Here is a 17,459-nt window from a genome sequence, read left to right as displayed (position 1 = left end):
ATCATCCCCAAATGCTTGTTTCTATAAAAAGAAATAAATAAAAGTTTGTGCATCATCAGAATGATATCTTGTGCTTTGAAAGCACTGACCCTGAAATCACCCCTGGGTCTGATTCACTTTTTAAGAAATGCTTTAGGGAAAGATCTTTTTAGAATTAAAGTAACAAACTAACACCCGTTTGTTTGTGTTTGAGGAGATGCTTGCAGGAGAGGATGCATGTGGAGCTCAGACTGTAATCACAGGGGATGCTTCTTTCCTTCCTCCACTTGAGTTCTGGGGATTCTTTGGGCGTGGCCCTAGCAGGGTTTCCATACTTAGCCACCTTACAGGCCCCTTGCTTTCCCTTTGTTTTATGCCTTGTTCCTTTGAATCTCTCTATTTTGGGTTCAGTTTGGATCATGAAACTTTCCTCCCCAGAAGGTTTGTGCCCCCATCCGCAGGTCCTCTCTCTGTCAGGGGCAGTTAGGAGCACTCCCCCATTCTGACATTAACTTTAAATGTCTGCCTCTCCTCCCTTTGTCCTGGATGCCTGCCTCTTGTGCATTGCTTGACTAGCTCTTCTGGATGGCAGCTCTTTTCAGTTGTGCTTGCTAGATTACAACACTGTGATTTACTCGGTGTTTCCTTACTTTGATTTGTGAGGGGAAACCCTAAGAGGAGGAAGACGGGGGAAACCTTTAGAACAGAAATGATGTGTAATAGTGGGCGTGGTGGTGGATCAGTATTTAGTTCCAGCACTCTGGAGGCAGATGCAGTCAGATGTGTCTGAGTTCAAGGCTAGCCTGGTCTACATAGTGAACTCCAGGCCAGCCAGGGTTACATAGTGATACTCTGTCTATCCTGAGGTTGTCCACTCTCCTCCACCCAGCCAATCAGCTGGCAGCTCCTGCTCAACATTCTCAAGCCCTTAGACACCCCATTGGCTGAGAAGCGAAAATGCTTGAAGCAGTCTCTGAATCAACCACCTTGTCTGTGCCCTCAGGTTGTCTTTTGATGTTTTGATGGTTGCAAGTACCTTGGATCATAGAGTTGGCGGCACTTTCTCATGCTGGGTGTGTTTCTTTGGCAATTTGTCCACAATGTGATCTCTGTGCACTGACTGCATGGACTTACTAAATGGTGTGGCACCTTCTGAAGGTTCCTGGCAGGATGGTGTTCCAGCTACTTAAGGTCCCTGGTGAGGTACAGCAGAGGCAACATACCCCTGTGACTCCAAAGGAGAGGAAGCACCCAAGACTCGAGGTCATGAAGTTGAGTGGCTGGACCCACGCCTGGTGGATGCAGGATTCATGGTGGGTTCCAAGCCCTGCCTCTCTAGTCAGCTGGGTAGCCGTAGGGCGATGGTCCTCTGGGAACTGACTTCAACAGCTGACAGCCTATCCCACGTGCACCTGTTTTTCACAGCTGCTGCCTAGCCTAGCATCTGCTGTCCTTGTTGGACAAAGGTGCCTGGCCTAGCCTGAAAACTCAAGATCCCGTAACCACATCCGCAGGAGCTGCTGCCAGAGAACCCAGAGAAAAGAGGTTCTGGAGTTATGTGGGGATGTGTGTAGTATCTATGCAGCATGTTGCAAATTCATGAAAGCAGAAGCCATCCCACATCCCAGTCTACAACCATTGCAGTAAAACATCACACAAGAGATGTCTAAAATGTGCCCAGGTTAAAAGGGAGGCACCACATCTCTTCAGTCTGCAGCCATCCCAGGAGCTGTCAATGGGGGCACATCTCTTTTTCTGCCTCAGCAGTTGCCCCTCAAAAGCTGTCCACCGTGGCAACACCCCTTTCCCATCTCCCCACCCCCACCCCAGCAGTCCCATAGAGATGTCACCTCAGCAAAAGACAGCTTTGGCCAGGAAGGACTTCCTACCCTAAGACATAGGCTGGATGCAGGGGAAAGGGGGTGAACAAAGGCACCAATCTCTGAACAGGAAAACCGAGGTCCCCAAGTTTGGGACTTGAATCTGCCCAGAGATCTGTCCCTTCAGAAATCCTATATAAGCACTGCCCCTTTGTCCCCATCTGTGCTGCCCATTCCAGCAGCTATCTCGGATTCATACCTACACACCATGGATCCCCCTACCCCCAATAAATCTCTTTCATAAGATTTTCTTCTTGGTGTGACTTTCTTTGGATGAAGCCAAGGGGGGAAAAAAAGAAGCAATGAAGACAAGAAAAGAGAGCAGCTGAAGGTTCTGAGCTCAGATGGGGATCCCTCCCCTGGAAGCTGGAACACCTCTGCTGAGGAGGCTTCTTTGCAGAGCTATAAGGTTCCTGAGATCCTGTGACGCAGGATACCCTTCATTGAGACCTTTTTTCCAAAGATCTGTAGTTTGAGTCAAGTTGACATGAAACTAGCCGGTACTCATTTTGAAATTGAAATGAGATCTGCAGAAAATATATGGAACGATAAAGAATTAGTTTAATAACTAGTAAAAGTGAGTACAAAAATATTATCCTTCATCGATGTCCTCAGCTGACTGTTTCTGATAAGGTTTGCGTGACCTTAACCGAAGTTTCTGGCACATAAGGGCACAGTCGGCAATAGTACATGTTACTGTCAGGAGACCAAACACCTGCAAACAGAGACACTGTCATCAGTTTCTGCCATGCAAATTCGCAGTGATCTGCCCATTGGGTAGGGAGCCTGCTCTCTGTGCTACCGTCCACCGTTAGACTGGGAACGGATGTTAGAGAGCATGGCTAAGTTTCCCCAACCCACCCACAGTACAGGACAAGACAACTGCAGTGAGCAGAACTCATTACCCCTGAAGTGGAATGCAAGTTGCCTCTCCATCTTGATTTGCACTGGCGTGGGTGCGTGCATATGTCTCCGTGTATGTGCGTGTGAGCATGCGTGAGTTCTTTAAAGCCCTGCTGACCATATTTAGCTATCACCCCCACAATTCCCTCTCCAGTGGTCAGCTCTTTGCTTTTTCTATCACCAAACTTGTCTGGGGGAAGAGCTGGTGCTGGCAGCAGCTTGAGACTAAGTCCTGGGGACCATAGTTATGATTCGACTTTTGTAGAAGTGGAGTAATAAGAATCTCCAGAGTGAACTTTCAAAGGCTGAGGGTGGTGGTGGTGGGGCAACATTCGTGTAAGGCAGAGGAGTCTGAACAGGCCCAAGGAAAAGAAAACTGAGCTGAAGATAAAAGTAAGCAAACTGTAATTCCACTGCCAGAGAGGAGTCACATTTCTCTCTCTTCTGGGCTGGGCAGTACCCCATTAATGGCTTATCTAGAGCTGGCTGCATTCCCTTTACAGATTATCGCTATAATAAAAGTTATTAATGAAATATTCTATGTTCTTTAGGGAAGAGAATAAAATCTCTGAAATTCAAGGCATATTTTATAGACAGAGCTTGTCTCAAGCCATTTCCTCTGCTAGGTGGCCACAGGGCTCCTGGTCACTCTGCTGGGGAACAACTCCACTTTGTCGTCTTTTAAGCGATGAGTGAGAGAACAGATAAACAAATGAATTTGAGTCCTATGACTGGCTCATCTTTTAAAGGGTAGACAGACAGAACTGTCTTTAGAACAATTGTGGGGGTTGGTATTTCAGCATACCTCCTATCTAGACAACTTTGATAATCTCTCATGAGGTTGCTTAGTGCCTACGGGGGTTGAAACCTAGGGTTCTGACAGTCATGGCAGATCAAGGTCAGTTCCTATGTGTGCCTTGCTAAGGAAGAACAGGAAAGTAGCAAGGAAGACGCTTCCAAATCAGCTCTCTAGATTAGAGCCTGGGAAAATCAGATGACCAGCCCTCAGGAGAAAACCAGGTAGAGGTACATTGCCATCTCTGCACTCTTCCCTTTGGGCTTGCTTGCCAGGAATAAGTCTGTCTAGGTCGACCTGCTTCTCTTCAGGCAGTACTCAGAATAACCCGTGGTTTGCAAGGTTCCTACCATAACCTGTGCAGTAAGGAAATCTGTTGTGTTGCATCTGAAGAGTTATGGGAATATTCTGTCTCACCTAACAGTGATATGGATGCTTTCAAAAGGACAACTATGAAATGATCGTGCTTCTTTTCTTGTTTAATATCAGGGTTTTCAGAGCTAAGAGTGGCAGCAGATTCTAGCAGATTCTCTCTGTCTAGTACAGCCCTGCCTGTAAGAAACATGCGGGAACATCTTTGTTTGGTGGATGCCAGTGTGAAACCCTGTCTATTTATGCTAATCAGGGAATGTATTTGCTCACACAAACTATAAAGCCAGTAGGCACTGTAGGCCAGTCCAGGATCATATCAGATTTCCAAATTAATTTGCATTTTGATCCAACTGGAAGAAACCTGAAAGACTTCTACTTACCCCTCCAAGGATTGTCATTGTTGAGGTTTCTGGTATCAGAGCCAACACAGACACAATAAGCATGGATAGTGTTGTTACCATTGAGTTGATAACATCCTAAGAACACAGAATGGAGAAGTCAGCTTGCTATCAAAGACTGAGAACACAGCTCAGAGCCTAGCAGAGGTCTAGATTAGGAGTTCCATGGGGTCTGTGGGGAATCAAGACCAACAGGTACTGCTTTAAAAAAAGTGTGAGCAACTCCCTAAAAAATTAAACTGCGTTTTATTCAATTTTGCAGACATCAATGTCTTTTAGGAAACTAAAATGTTACAGAAAAGAATCCATATATTCCTTCTACAGTTTACCTAGTGGGCGTCTTACAACACATCAATTCATTCAATTATCTGAGTATATATATGTATATATATGTATATATATATATATATATATTATTTGTGTGTATATATATACACATATATTGTGTATATCTATATTGTATATATATACAATACACACAATATTTGAGTATATATACACATATGTTGTGTATATATAATATATATATACTGTATATACTATGTATATATATTGTGTATATATATTTATATATACTTATATATATATATTTATATATAGTATACTATGTATATATAGTATATATAATAATATATATACTCAAATATACTCAAATATAAATATATATTATTTGAGTACACTCATACACACACACACACACACACATTCTCCTAACATAGATATAGCTACAGGGAGAACTCATCTGGTTAGAAAAGATATATAGCCGGGCAGTGGTGGCGCACACCTTGAATCCCAGCATTTGGGAGGCAGAGGCAGGTGGATTTCTGAGTTCAAGGCCAGCCTGGTCTACAGAGTGAGTTCCAGGACAGCCAGAGCTACACAGAGAAACTCTGTCTCGAAAAACAAAACAAAACAAAACAAAACAAAAAAAACAAAAAAAAAGATATATAATTATACAGAAGTTTTAGATTACAGAGTATCCCTTAGCAAACTGGACTGCTTATTTTTTTTTAACAGAAAATGTGAAAGAATATGCTGTCAAATGACTTTGTTTCTAAGATGCCATTAATAAACATGAAGCCAAGCATGGTGGGTCATGCCTTTAATTCCAGCACAAAAATTTGAGGTCAGCCTGGTCTACATGGAGTCCCAGACCAGCTAGTGCCACACAGTGAGACCCCATTTAAAAACAAACACACACACAAACAAACAAACAGAAAACAACTTTCCCCTTTCCCACTGCAAACAGCACACATTTAAACTGGTCATTTCCAGGATAGGCCCCGCCCACATTTGTCATGCAGTAGCTTGCCAATTGTTATTTTTTCTAATCATTATGCTTGGCCTCCCAATCTTCCTAGTACCTGGCAGTCATGGAGTCCCTCTGGAGAGAGCCTACCAGGGCCCTTCTATGATCACAGCCAGGGGTGGGGTGAGGTTTACATATTTTAGTACTTTTCTTTTGTCTATATGACATTCTTCATCATTCCTGCAATTTACACTTTTAGATTGATATTTATTGTGGAAAATTAAATTGTCCTCAACATGGAATGGTCTATACATGCTTACAATAAGTAGGCAGGAAGAAATTAATGGAGAAATTGTAGATTCCAAAAGAAAAGTCGTTCATTAAGAGAAAAGAGGTGTGCTTTAAGGAAGGAAAAAAAGTTGCAGCAGACAATGAGACTGGTCATCTTGGGTAAACTCCCCTTAGCTGGATGCTTTGCTTCAGGGCAGCAGGCCCTACCCCAGCCAGCAGCTGCAGTAGCTAAGAGTTAGGCTGTAACTGGCTTGGTACAAAAGTGCTGTCCCAGGGAGTGCACAGAACTGTGGGGGTGGGGAAGGGAAATATGCTTATGTCTGAATACCTATGCTCCCTGGAGGAGGTTTAGAATATCCTGTTTGTTTATGTATTTTGGGGTTTTGAGAAAGAGTTTCAAGCTGTAGCCCAGGCTAGTCTGGTACTCATCCTGTAGCCAGGACAGATCTCCTGCTCAAGGCCCCCTGCTTCAATCTTCTGCATGCTGAGATCATAGGTGTGAGCCTGCACACCAGCTTGAAACACTGTCTTTACATGGAAAGCTGGATATGCAGCCAGGCACTGTGGCATAGCCCTTTAACCCCAGCACTCAGGAGGCAGAGGCACACACATCTCTGGGAGTTCAAGGGCATCCTGGTCTACACAGTGAGTTCTAGGACAGCCAGGGCTAGTGAGAGAGACCCTGGCAGAAAACAAAATATAAGGAAAGCCCCAACCTCCAAATACGCTGTGAAGCAGGATGCAAATTTAATGACAAGAAAAATGAAGATTTCACAGTAGGTTTGAACCCTGACACCCTTTAATGCTGGTGAGTGCCTCTGATTGTTTTCCTGTTCATCCTGCAGGGACCCCATTATTGCTTCTTCTATCTGTAGAATTCCCTTAGGAAATAGGAAATTAGAGCAGTGGTGGTCTCTTGGTTATAAGTTGTTTTCCTTTTATGCTTGGCCTCCCAATCTTCCTAGTACCTGGCAGTCATGTCGAGTCCCTCTGGAGAGAGCCTACCAGGGCCCTTCTATGATCACAGCCAGGGGTGGGGTGAGGTTTACATATTTTAGTACTTTTCTTTTGTCTATATGACATTCTTCACCATTCCTGCATGATTTTGTTGGTGACACTGGGCCTCCTTGGTTCCTTGCCTGCCTTTCTTTGCTGCTTTTCTTCACTCTCTACATTCTCTCTGAGTTCAGTACCAGCACCTTAGCTCTCATTCTCCTCCGAAGTTGGTGATGTTATCAACATTTGCACTGAAGATGCCACCGGGCTCCTTAGCCTGTTCTCCTCCCCCAGTAGTTGGGTGAATGCTCCTCTAGGGTTGGTGTTTATAGTGGCAAAGCTGAGGCAGGAAGAGTGAAAGCTGAAGGCCAGCCTGGGCTACACAGGGTGAGTTCATGGCCAATTTGGGCAACACAGTAAGACCTTGTTTCAAAATAAAAAGCAAAAAGAGGGCTGGAGACCTCAGTAGCTCAGTGGTTAGTATGCAAGTGGCAGTAGAAATCCTCCCCAGTAGAGCATCAGTGACAGTTGTGCAGAAAGCAGATGCTGCATCCAGCCATGAGTAGTCGGAACCTCATTAGAGTTGTCTTCTCCTAGAGCTATAACCCTAACCCATACCTTTATCAGTCTATGGCTGGATGATGACAACACTCTAAATGGTGTCTTTAAACTAAACCACTTCTAGTTTGAGCTTTATTTTTAACTTGTATTATGTTATTATTTTGAGATAGGGTTCCCCTCCATCTTTCTGGGTAGCCAAGAATGATCTTCAACTTCTGATCCTCCTGCCTCCACCTCCTGAGATGCTGAGTATAGATGTGTGCTAGCATAGCTGGTTTATGCCACTCAAGGGATCAAATCGAAGGCTGGGTTCATGCCTGGCAAGCACTGTCCCAACTGAATTACACACCTCCAGCCTGGCATGCTCATCACTTGCTTCCAAAAATGGTTCCAGGAGGTACCATTTAAAAGCATGATTCTGGTTTGAGAACAGCTCTGAAGTCTTCTCTCCTTAGTTAGCAGTTTAAATGTAAGTACTTCAGAATCCAAGAGGACAAGTGCAGTGGATGAAGACATAGCAGCTTCCTGTTTAGTCACAGAGGGGATGGAGAGTAGGGGCGCACAGCGCAGGCCCGGGGAGACAGGTTACTGGGATGTGACTTGAGAGAGAAGAGAGAGGTAAAAGTTAAGCTGTTTTTCACCTTGTTTTTTTTTTTTTTTTTTTTTTTTTTTTTTTTTTTGTCTAGAACTAATTTTGTAATCCTTTGCTAAAGGGCCACTTAGACCTCACCCAATAATTTCCATTTGTCTATTTTGACAGTTGACAGGGCAAGCATTTCTAATGGTATGAATGGGTCTCTTGAGTTTTGTGCTTGCTTTTGGAACTGTTTTCCTCCTGTTAGGTTGCCATGTCCAACTTCAATACGATTCATCTTATTCTATTTTATTTTGTCATGTTTGGTTGTTGTCTCTTAGAAGCCTATACCTTTCTTTCTTTCTTTCTTTCTTTCTTTCTTTCTTTCTTTCTTTCTTTCTTTATTTTTTTTAAGATTTATTTTATTTATATGAGTACACTGTCGCTGTCTTCAGACACACCAGAAGAGGGCATCAGACCCCATTACATGGTTGTGAGCCACCATGTGGTTGCTGGGAATAGAACTCAGGACCTCTGGCAGAGCAGTCAGTGTGAGTCAGTGAGTGCTCTTAACCGCTGAGCCGTCTCTCCAGCCTATACCTTTCTAATGAGAGACAGAAAGGGGGTGGATCCAGGGGGAGGGGAGGTGGGAGAAACTGGGAGCAGCAGAGGGAGGAGAAACTATAATCAGGATATACTGTATGAGAAAAGGATCTATTTTTAATAAAAGAAAAAAGCAGAAAGAAATCGAAGGGGGGGGCAAAAGTTAAGAACATGCGCTAATTTATTAACATGGTTCTAAATCTAAATTTCTTTAGAACATTCATACTTAAGAGAATTCTCCAAAAGGAAGGATCAGCCACACCTCTTGGTATGTACAGTAAAGAGATGTTGTGTGCCTGCCCTGAATCTCTGAGAGCCTTCCCCAAGAAAAACATGGGGAGCTTAGCAGTGAGCAGAGATCATCTTAAAAGATTTAGGAGAACCAAGTCGTTGACTACAGTGTTTGCCTATGGCAAGAAAGGTGGTAGTTACAGTTTAATATTGAAGTTCATCACTTACAAACAAAGGCCAAAAGAAAGCTCTCAGTATCATGTCGAGTCTGCACGTATACAAGACTATGAAACAGAAAATAATGGTGACTTCAAACCCAGTGATAACGATATATGGTTCAGGGGCTTGTGCCTTGATGAAAAGGATCATTGATGCCACATTTACCACCTAGAAGAAGAAAAAGAAGACTTAGTCATTGATCACACAATTGGTTTACTTACTATGGGGAGGGTGTGCACATGTGCAGTACTGAGGGCTGGATCCAGGGTCTCAGGTGTGTGAGTGCTGTACTCGTGAGTTACACAGATCCCTAGCCCCAAAATGAGGTCTAAAACCAGTAAGATTTCTGTCATACATTGTAGACAGGAGAGGCATGGCTAACATGTGGGTACTGAGTCCTGCTTGTGGTTTAGAGGACTAAGTGACCTGTTTCAAGTGCAGCTAATCACTCCACTGTGCTGCTCAGATCTGTCCCCTTTCCCCCTCAGTCTGCCCTCCTCAGCCAGCTCTTCTCTTCATCTTCCTATAAGACATCTAGGTTGTAAAACACTCCTTCCCTTTCATCTCTTCCCCAGACAAACCCTGTTTGTTTGCTTGTCTTCTGCTTCTTGCTACTTCTCAAAAACATCTCCATCCTGGCTGCCTAGAATTCTTCATTGTCCACCTCCTCACAATTCCTTAATTCTCAGTAATCTGCAACCTACTATTAAACTTCAGTTGAATGTTGCCATGAGGGGAAAGATGAAGGCGAGGGTGGGAGTGGAAGGGGAGGAGGAGATGGGTAGAAACATTGTCAGAAGAAAAAGAAATCTATGTGCATTTTCATGTCATCCCTCTTACTAAATACATTGCTATTAGAATTAAGGGACAGCTAAAGACTGGACAGAACCTAAATGATGCCAGTTAGTGAATGGAGAAAGAGCATGCGATCAGAGCTGAGACGTAGCTCAGTGACTGGTATGAGAGGTAACTAACTTAGCACATGTGAAGGCATTTGTTAATCCCCAGAAATACATGGACGTGCACATGCATACACATACCACACACATAATATGTACACACAGCCACACACAAAAGCATACATGCACATACACACACATACACATGTGCACACACACACACATGCATGCATGCACATGCATACTCAAGTGCACAAGCATGAAGAGCAGGGGAACAGGTCTATCCACACAAGGAATGTTAGGAACAAAAACATTGAAGTATTAATATGGATATACTATTGACATATGACATAGATGACTCTTAAAATAATTATGATGAATGAAAGATACATTATGCTATTGATAGAAAATTCTAGGAAATAAAAGCTTATCTGCAGTTACAGCAAAAAGTATATTTATAGGCAACAGAACTAAATTTAATAGAAAATATACCAATTACAAAAAGCAGATGAGTGGCCCCCTGGGACTAGAGTAGGCAGGAAGAAGGGATTACCACGACCATGAGGAACATTTTAGGGGTTTGGATGCCAATCATGTGCCACGTAACAAGCAGACCCACTCTGGAAAATACATTATTGAATAATTTTGTTGTGCAAATGTATCATAAAAATACAGATACCAAGATGGCGCTGTATCACCAGGTGACATCATCTCATGGGATCACTGTTATATAAGCAATCAGCCCATACCTAAGAAGGTTTACCATGCATGGCTGTATTGATTACCCCAATTATGGTGATAATTTCACAGGTGTATATTTATGTCCAACTGATCAAATTATACAAACAATGGAAATGCAAGTGTCTTTCCCATCAACTATGGCAACACAACCTTCTAAAAAGTAAATTTGTTCACATACTTTGTCTATCTAAAATTCCTTCAAGTCTGCATTCTCTACTGTACAGTCCTCCTTTCACTTTGTGTCTTGGATCTCAGAGTCAGCTACCATCTACTTCTGTAGCAAAAAATCGCCTCTCAATTTGTCCATGAAAATTCCAGTGGTCACCTCCCAGGCCTCATTTACCTCTGTTCCTCTGGTGTGATGCAGCCGATCACAACCTCGAGTTTCTTCACTTAGCATCCAGGACACTATGACTTGTCTTGTTCTACCTCCCTAACAACTCCTTCCCACTCTTTGCTCGTTCTCCTCTGCCTGCCTTAACCGCTCACAGGCTGCTACAGTTCACTCATCCTCTTGTCTGTTCTATCTACATTTCTTTCTTCATGACCCCATTTACCACTTGACTTTCAATGTGTCCATCTCTCCGACAAAATCCAGCTCTACCCAGTACCAACACCCTCTTCCGTTTTGCTACTTATGACTCTCATAGGTATTATCTTTAACCTACTATTGAATTTAAAGCTGTCTGGTCCTCCTTCCACACTTGCTTCTCCTGCAGGGTTTCTGATGCCAGTGGACAGCAAGTCCACTTTTTCATCTGTGCAGATCCCAAAACTGCGGGGTCACATTGGTCCCCTCACTTTCTCTTACCCACTGGGATCATTAGCAAATATTGAGCACCTCTAACCTAAAATTCCAAAATTTCCCCAAATCCAATTTTTATTGTTGATGTGGGGGTGGGGTGGGGTGAAAGTAGGTTCTGAGTGTGCCACCATGGCTCACCTGGAACTCACTATGTAGACCAGGCTGGCCTCAGACTCACAAAGATCCACCTACCTACGCCTCCCAAATACCAGGACTAAAGGCATGTACCACATACCTGGTCAAAATGCAAAAATGTTGAATGTTGCTCATGACAGCTGACCTTTGATGGTTTAATGTGCACAAACCTTTGCTTCATGTATGAAATCACTAAATCACTGTCTACCACCCCACAGGCTATGCGTACAAGGTATGCATAAAACATAAGTCAATTCTGCATTTAAAGTTGGGTTCTATCACTGAGATATCACATTACATACATATAGATACTCCAAAAATCCTAGACAGTTCAGGTCTTAAGCATTTGGGATAGGAATCTGTATATCTCGGATCTGACTATTTGCTGTTTGCTGGCTACTGTGCCACCACCAGCCTTCCTACCTCCATGGCATCACCCCTTGCTTGCTTGATGCATCTTGCAGCACTGAGCCATTATCCAAGTATATTCCTGCCTCATTTACTTCACATCACCGCTGGCTTTTCCTATTCACAATGTATTCTCATCACTAACACACATCTCACTTAACTGGGACCAATACCGTCCCAGCAAAGCCTAATTTTTAATCACCCTGCAACTACAATCTGCAACCTTCGTTAAACTCCCCATCCCCCTCATGCTTTGTTCCCTGTCTTGTATTTCTCTTATCCCACAGCACTTATGCTTGGAATGCCACATTAGGTTTGTGCACAAACGTAATGTATTGAGCTCCACTCTGCTGCCCACTCTCCCATCCCAATGGGATATAAATTCCTTGCTCACTGCAGATGGCAGGCATTCAGTAAGTGCTTGTTGAATAAGTACATGCAGCATCAAACTTATTGTTCAGTGCAGAGAAGCTGAAGGTTTTCTTGTCACTAGCCTTCATTCAGGTCCCTCTTTGTCCTAACGCTAGATTCTTTTGGAAGTTTTCTTCTGGTTAGATGTCTCGCTTCTGTGTCCTACCGTCACCCTATCACATACAATAACTATTTGCTCTATGTTTGTGTCCTGGGCTAAATGAAAGCTTTCTATGAGGCAAGAACTTTTGTTTTGAGCCTGGCATAGAGGTTCATGCATTTAATCCCAGCCCTTGGAGGCAGAGGCAGACAGATCTCTGAGTTTGAAGCCAGCTTGATCTACAGAGTGAATTCCAGGACAGCCAGGGCTACACAGAGAAACCCTGTTTCAACAAACAAACAAAAACAAAAAACAAACCACCACCATTCCTGCCCCTCCCCCCAAAAAGAAATTTTGTTCTGGTGGTTAGTGACACAGCTCAGTCAGTAAATTACTTGTTGTACAACACTAATATTAAAATACAACAACAAACAAAAAAACCAAGAACAAAACCAAACAAACAAAAAGCCAAAACTGAGCATGATAGAACACCCTAAATCTGCCTGTAATCCTACTGTTGGTGAGGTGGAGATGGCAGATCTCCTGTGTTTGTTGATTAGCCAGCCTAACTTAATTGGCAAGCCTCAGGCCAGTGAGAGACCCTGTCTCAAAAACCAATGTGGGTGGCTCCTGAAGAACTTTTGATGACTAAATACAAAAGTTCTATGATTCAGGGACTTCTGTCTTAGTGACTCAATGGAAGAACCTGGAAGTTAGGAATATACTTTTGTCTTGGTTGCTCTTTCTTCCAGCTACTAGCCCAGAAGTTGGAACACATTAGTCACATTTTGTCAAGATTTATGTCTCAGGTGTGCAGTGCCCATGGTGGCCAGAAGAGGGGGTGTCCCATCTCCTGGAGCTGGAGTTACAGTTGGCAGGGAGCCACTCAACATGGGTACCAGAAGTAGAACCCCATTCTCTGTAAGGGCAGTAGCTGCGGCAACTGAGCCATTATCCAGCCTCTCATACCGTGTAGAGAAGTAATAGCAGGGGCTGGAGATTTGACCCAGTGGTTAAGAGCATATATTGTTCTGGCAGAGGACTTAGATTTGTTTTCCAGCACCCCATGGTGGTTCACAACCATCCATAACTCCACTCCCAGGAGATCTGATGCCCTCCTTTGACTTTCGAAGGCACCAAACACTTGTGAGGTGCATATAAATACAGGCAGGAGAAATGCTCTCACATAAAATGAATAGATCTTAAAAACAAAACATCTGGGGGTTAAAGATGGATGGAACTCTATGATTTCTCAAGACCAGCCAGAGACATGCTATGAGACCCTGTCAAAACCAAAACAGAACAAAAAACAAGTTATATAAACGTAAACTCCCCCTCCCCCACAACTGTGTATCTCTTTCTGTGTTCTGGAACTAGTGTAAAACTCCAGATGGCCAGTCACCTTCTTGATTAAATGAGCCAAAGGGAACCTCTCCCTTGGCTCCAGAGCACTTTTCTGAATGTCTCATGTGAATCATAATTTGGAACTATTTCTCAGATTTACAGATTTCTGGCATGGGGAAGATTTCATATGCAATTAATTTTACTCATTCACCTGAAGTTTGAATCTCCTTTACAACATTCTCTCCAGTGCCCACCTGTGCCTTCTGTTGTTTGGCAAATACTGCCTTCTCTGGCAGCCATTTAATTTTGGCACCCCTTCAATATAATAAACTCTTTGTGTCATGTAGAAACGTTACCCTGTAACTTTTAACCATCTCACGTCAACAGGAGGGGAGGGGGTAGGGGAAGAGGGAGGGCGGGAGAAAGAGAGTCAAGAGGACCAAGAGAGGAACAGGGGATCAAGAGAACCTGCTGAAATGGTCAGTTTATATGCAAAAGAGAAGCTGGGGGGAGGGAAGTGAATCCCAGGCCCTGGGCAGGAGAAGTTTAGGGTACGGGCGGGGTGAGAAGTTCTGGGAGGAGCTACAGGTACCGAGTGAGCCCAGTTCCGTTTTCTTGGGGTCCTGGCAGTTTGTATTTCTCTAGCTAGCTGAGAACATTACCCTTTAATGAATGATGATCTTCTTTCTCCAAAGTGCTATCCAGAACAGACTGCAATGCCCCAGTTATGACTGGATCCCTAATACGGGCAATTTCCTCTTTGCTCTGGCTCGGGTTGTATCCGCTTTAAGTTCGGTAACATCCAACGTCCGACTTATAGTAAAAGACCATCAACTTAAAAAAAGTTTATGGCTTCTGAATGGTGAGACTACAGCTGCCTTGTCTGGTAGATTATAACCAAGTTGGTAAAACAAGTGAAAGGCATTCGGATAGACCCATGGGTGTGTCCCTACATCATCTGAAGGGGAAGCCACTCTATCTACCCTATGGTTCTTCTCCAGTCGATCGGACTGAGCAACAGAGCAATCAATGCCTTGCGTCTGGAAAGGCGTGGCTGGAAACCGGGTGGCCGAGCAAATGCTGCTCCAGGCTTCCGAACCCAGTCTTCGCTACCCGGGGGTAAACTCCTGACCACCGACCGCCCTGCGTTCCCGCCCTGCTCCTCACCAACCGCAGCATCTTCACAAAGCATTTCAGAGTGCAGCAGAAGGCCGTCTCTTCTACGACCTCCTGTGGAGATTCCATTTTGCCCACAGACCCAACAGTCACGCCTCTCTTTCAAGCCTTCCCAGTTAATTGCTCTCTCCAGGACTCGCGCCAACACCTCAACTGCCAGTGTTAGGCTTCCGGTACCTCTCTTTGCCCAAGTCCAGGTGCGCTTGCGCACTAGCGCGTGCCGCCCACTGGCTCCGCCCACTTGCCTTTTCCGTTCCTAACAGTAGCTCAGACCTGGAGCCGCGCAGGTCGCCCCGCTTAGCCTAACCCAGGCCAGGTCCCCACCACTGCTCTGCCCTGGAGCTTTCCTGTGGAGAAATACTGTTGAAGTAGGCGAGGAAAACCCAAGAATGCCAGCCCGGCCTCCTCGCCATTTGAGCATCTCAAATGCCACCTCTTTAGGATTTCCCTTGGTCACCTTGTCTAGAGCGGCCAGTCGTTCCTCTGCATTTTTTGAGAGCCCATCCCAGATTATAAGTATATCCCCCAGGAAAACGTTGATTCACTGGTAGTAAGTTAGACTTAGGCAAGAAAAGTTCCGATGTCCTGCTAGTCTGACTGACTGTGGATAATGAGAATGTATTGTTTTATTTAAAAATTAAAAAGCTACAGGAAAGGAATTGGAACGTTTTCAGCACAGAAATTATTCCGAAGAGACAGACTTATCCTGATATGAATATCACACGATGTGCACATGTAATAAAACATCCCGTGGTATCTTGTAAATAAGTACAATTATGTATCAGTTAAAATAAAAATATAAGTTCTATAAAGCAAGGATCTGTCTGCTCCTTTTCCTCGAAGGGTCCCCAAGGTCTGAGGCACTCATCCATAGCTATTGAATATATAGCCTGAACTTATGGCCTGGCGCTGTTAGTCTGTCTTTGCTCTCAGAATGTGCAAGCCTGTCTCTAGAGTACTTTTTGCCTCCCACTGCTGTTTGTTAGTGGTCCCACAGTTTATAAAGTGCTCCAGTGTACACAGGACTACACCATCTTGGAGCATTTCATTGTAGACACAGGAAGTATATGTCACTTCCGATATTTGCGTTGAGTCTTATGATTTCTCTTGGATAATTGGATAATCACCTGTCCTCTGTGATCAAACAAACGCTGACCAAAAGCAACTTGGAGGAAGAAAGGGTTATTTGGCTTTCAGGCTACAAAGGGAAGACAGAATAGGAACTAAAGGCTGGAACCTGAGGCAGCAGCTGACGCAGAAGAACCAACAGTGTTTACCGGCTTCAGTTCTCTGGCTTGCTATTTCAAAAATACCCTTAGCTCACCTGCCCAGGGTCGGCACTGCCCATAGTGAGGAGGCCCTCCTTCATCAATCAGCATCAAGAATATGCCCCACAGACATGCCTACAGGCCAATCTGACACAGTCAGTTTCTCAACTGAGGCTCCCTTTCCTGAGGTGTTTCTAGTTTGTGTTGTGTTGATAAGAATTAACTCTTACACCACCCCAGTCCGTTTAGACCTCTTTGGATCCTGTCCATCTAAGAGCTGTTCATCCTGTTGAATCTGATCAGCAGTTGCCAACAACCTCACCCCAAGATGCTGACAAAAAGTCGTCGACTTTGATTTTGAAGACTATATTTGCCTTTGCTAGGTGCCTAGCAAATAAACAGGAAGCCCTGTCAGGGTGATGGCTTCGGGTTGCAAATCTAAAAGAGTAAAACAAAAACTTGAAAACGTCTTTCTTCTTCCTGCCCAAGATGACTGCCAGCATCTTGCCACCTGGAAGTAGTGGAAAACTTCTCTACCCATGCATTGTAACTGCCCATATACAGTCAAGGCGGCAACATCTGGATTTATTGGTCTTGAATGGGTGAATTATAGTACCCAAGCTGCACCTAAGCTGGACTTATTTTTGCTACCTGCTTACAAGTGGGGTTTACATGCTTTTTTATTCTTATCCCTTTTGTCCATTCAGTGGAGATATTCATTATGCTTCCCCGAGTGGTCCGACATTAAAGTCCAAACATTGAAAATGTCAAAGGCTTTGGAAACAATGGCTTTCATCCCCTCTCACCTGTGTCCTTCACACTTGTTTTTGTGATAATGGAGATTAAACTAAGGAACCTTTATAGCCCAAGGACAAGCTTGGAAAATGTTCCCAAGTTGACAAGGTCTATTTACAGAGTTCTTAGAAGGAAAATACAGAACATCCTTAGTAGGCAGTGTGAGGTGTGGATGGAGCAAGCAACCAAGGAAGTAATCGGATAGACTAAGGAACCAGTCAGTCCCCGGCATTATTAACAGTCCATTCTCTAAATCTACTTGGGTCAGGGCCATTCTGCGTCTATAAGCAGGGCAATCCTCACTTTGAATCTCTTCGGTCTAGCC

The 17,459-nt window shown here is 44.0% G+C and overlaps 1 protein-coding gene across 2 annotated transcripts; it reads right to left on the bottom strand.

The window, feature by feature from the left end:
- Nucleotides 1-2,398: 2,398 nt before the first annotated feature.
- On the bottom strand, nt 2,399-16,530 carry LOC117723079 (chemokine-like factor). 2 transcript variants are annotated; one of them, XM_076915711.1, is made up of 4 exons: nt 16,396-16,530; nt 9,062-9,220; nt 4,311-4,406; nt 2,399-2,574 (listed from the first exon to the last, which is right to left on the bottom strand). In XM_076915711.1, exons 1-4 carry the CDS (start codon nt 16,438-16,440, stop codon nt 2,452-2,454), a joined length of 423 nt encoding a protein of 140 aa, XP_076771826.1. In that variant the 5' UTR covers nt 16,441-16,530; the 3' UTR covers nt 2,399-2,451. The 2 variants fall into 2 exon arrangements, with proteins under 2 accessions (XP_076771826.1, XP_034378366.1); XM_034522475.2 differs by lacking the exon at nt 16,396-16,530 and adding an exon at nt 15,063-15,277.
- Nucleotides 16,531-17,459: the final 929 nt, after the last annotated feature.

Source organism: Arvicanthis niloticus, chromosome 18 (genome assembly GCF_011762505.2).
Source record: "Arvicanthis niloticus isolate mArvNil1 chromosome 18, mArvNil1.pat.X, whole genome shotgun sequence".
Classification (NCBI taxonomy): domain Eukaryota; kingdom Metazoa; phylum Chordata; class Mammalia; order Rodentia; family Muridae; genus Arvicanthis; species Arvicanthis niloticus.
Note: the sequence above shows the minus strand (reverse complement) of the source record. Positions and strands in the feature narration are given on the sequence as shown.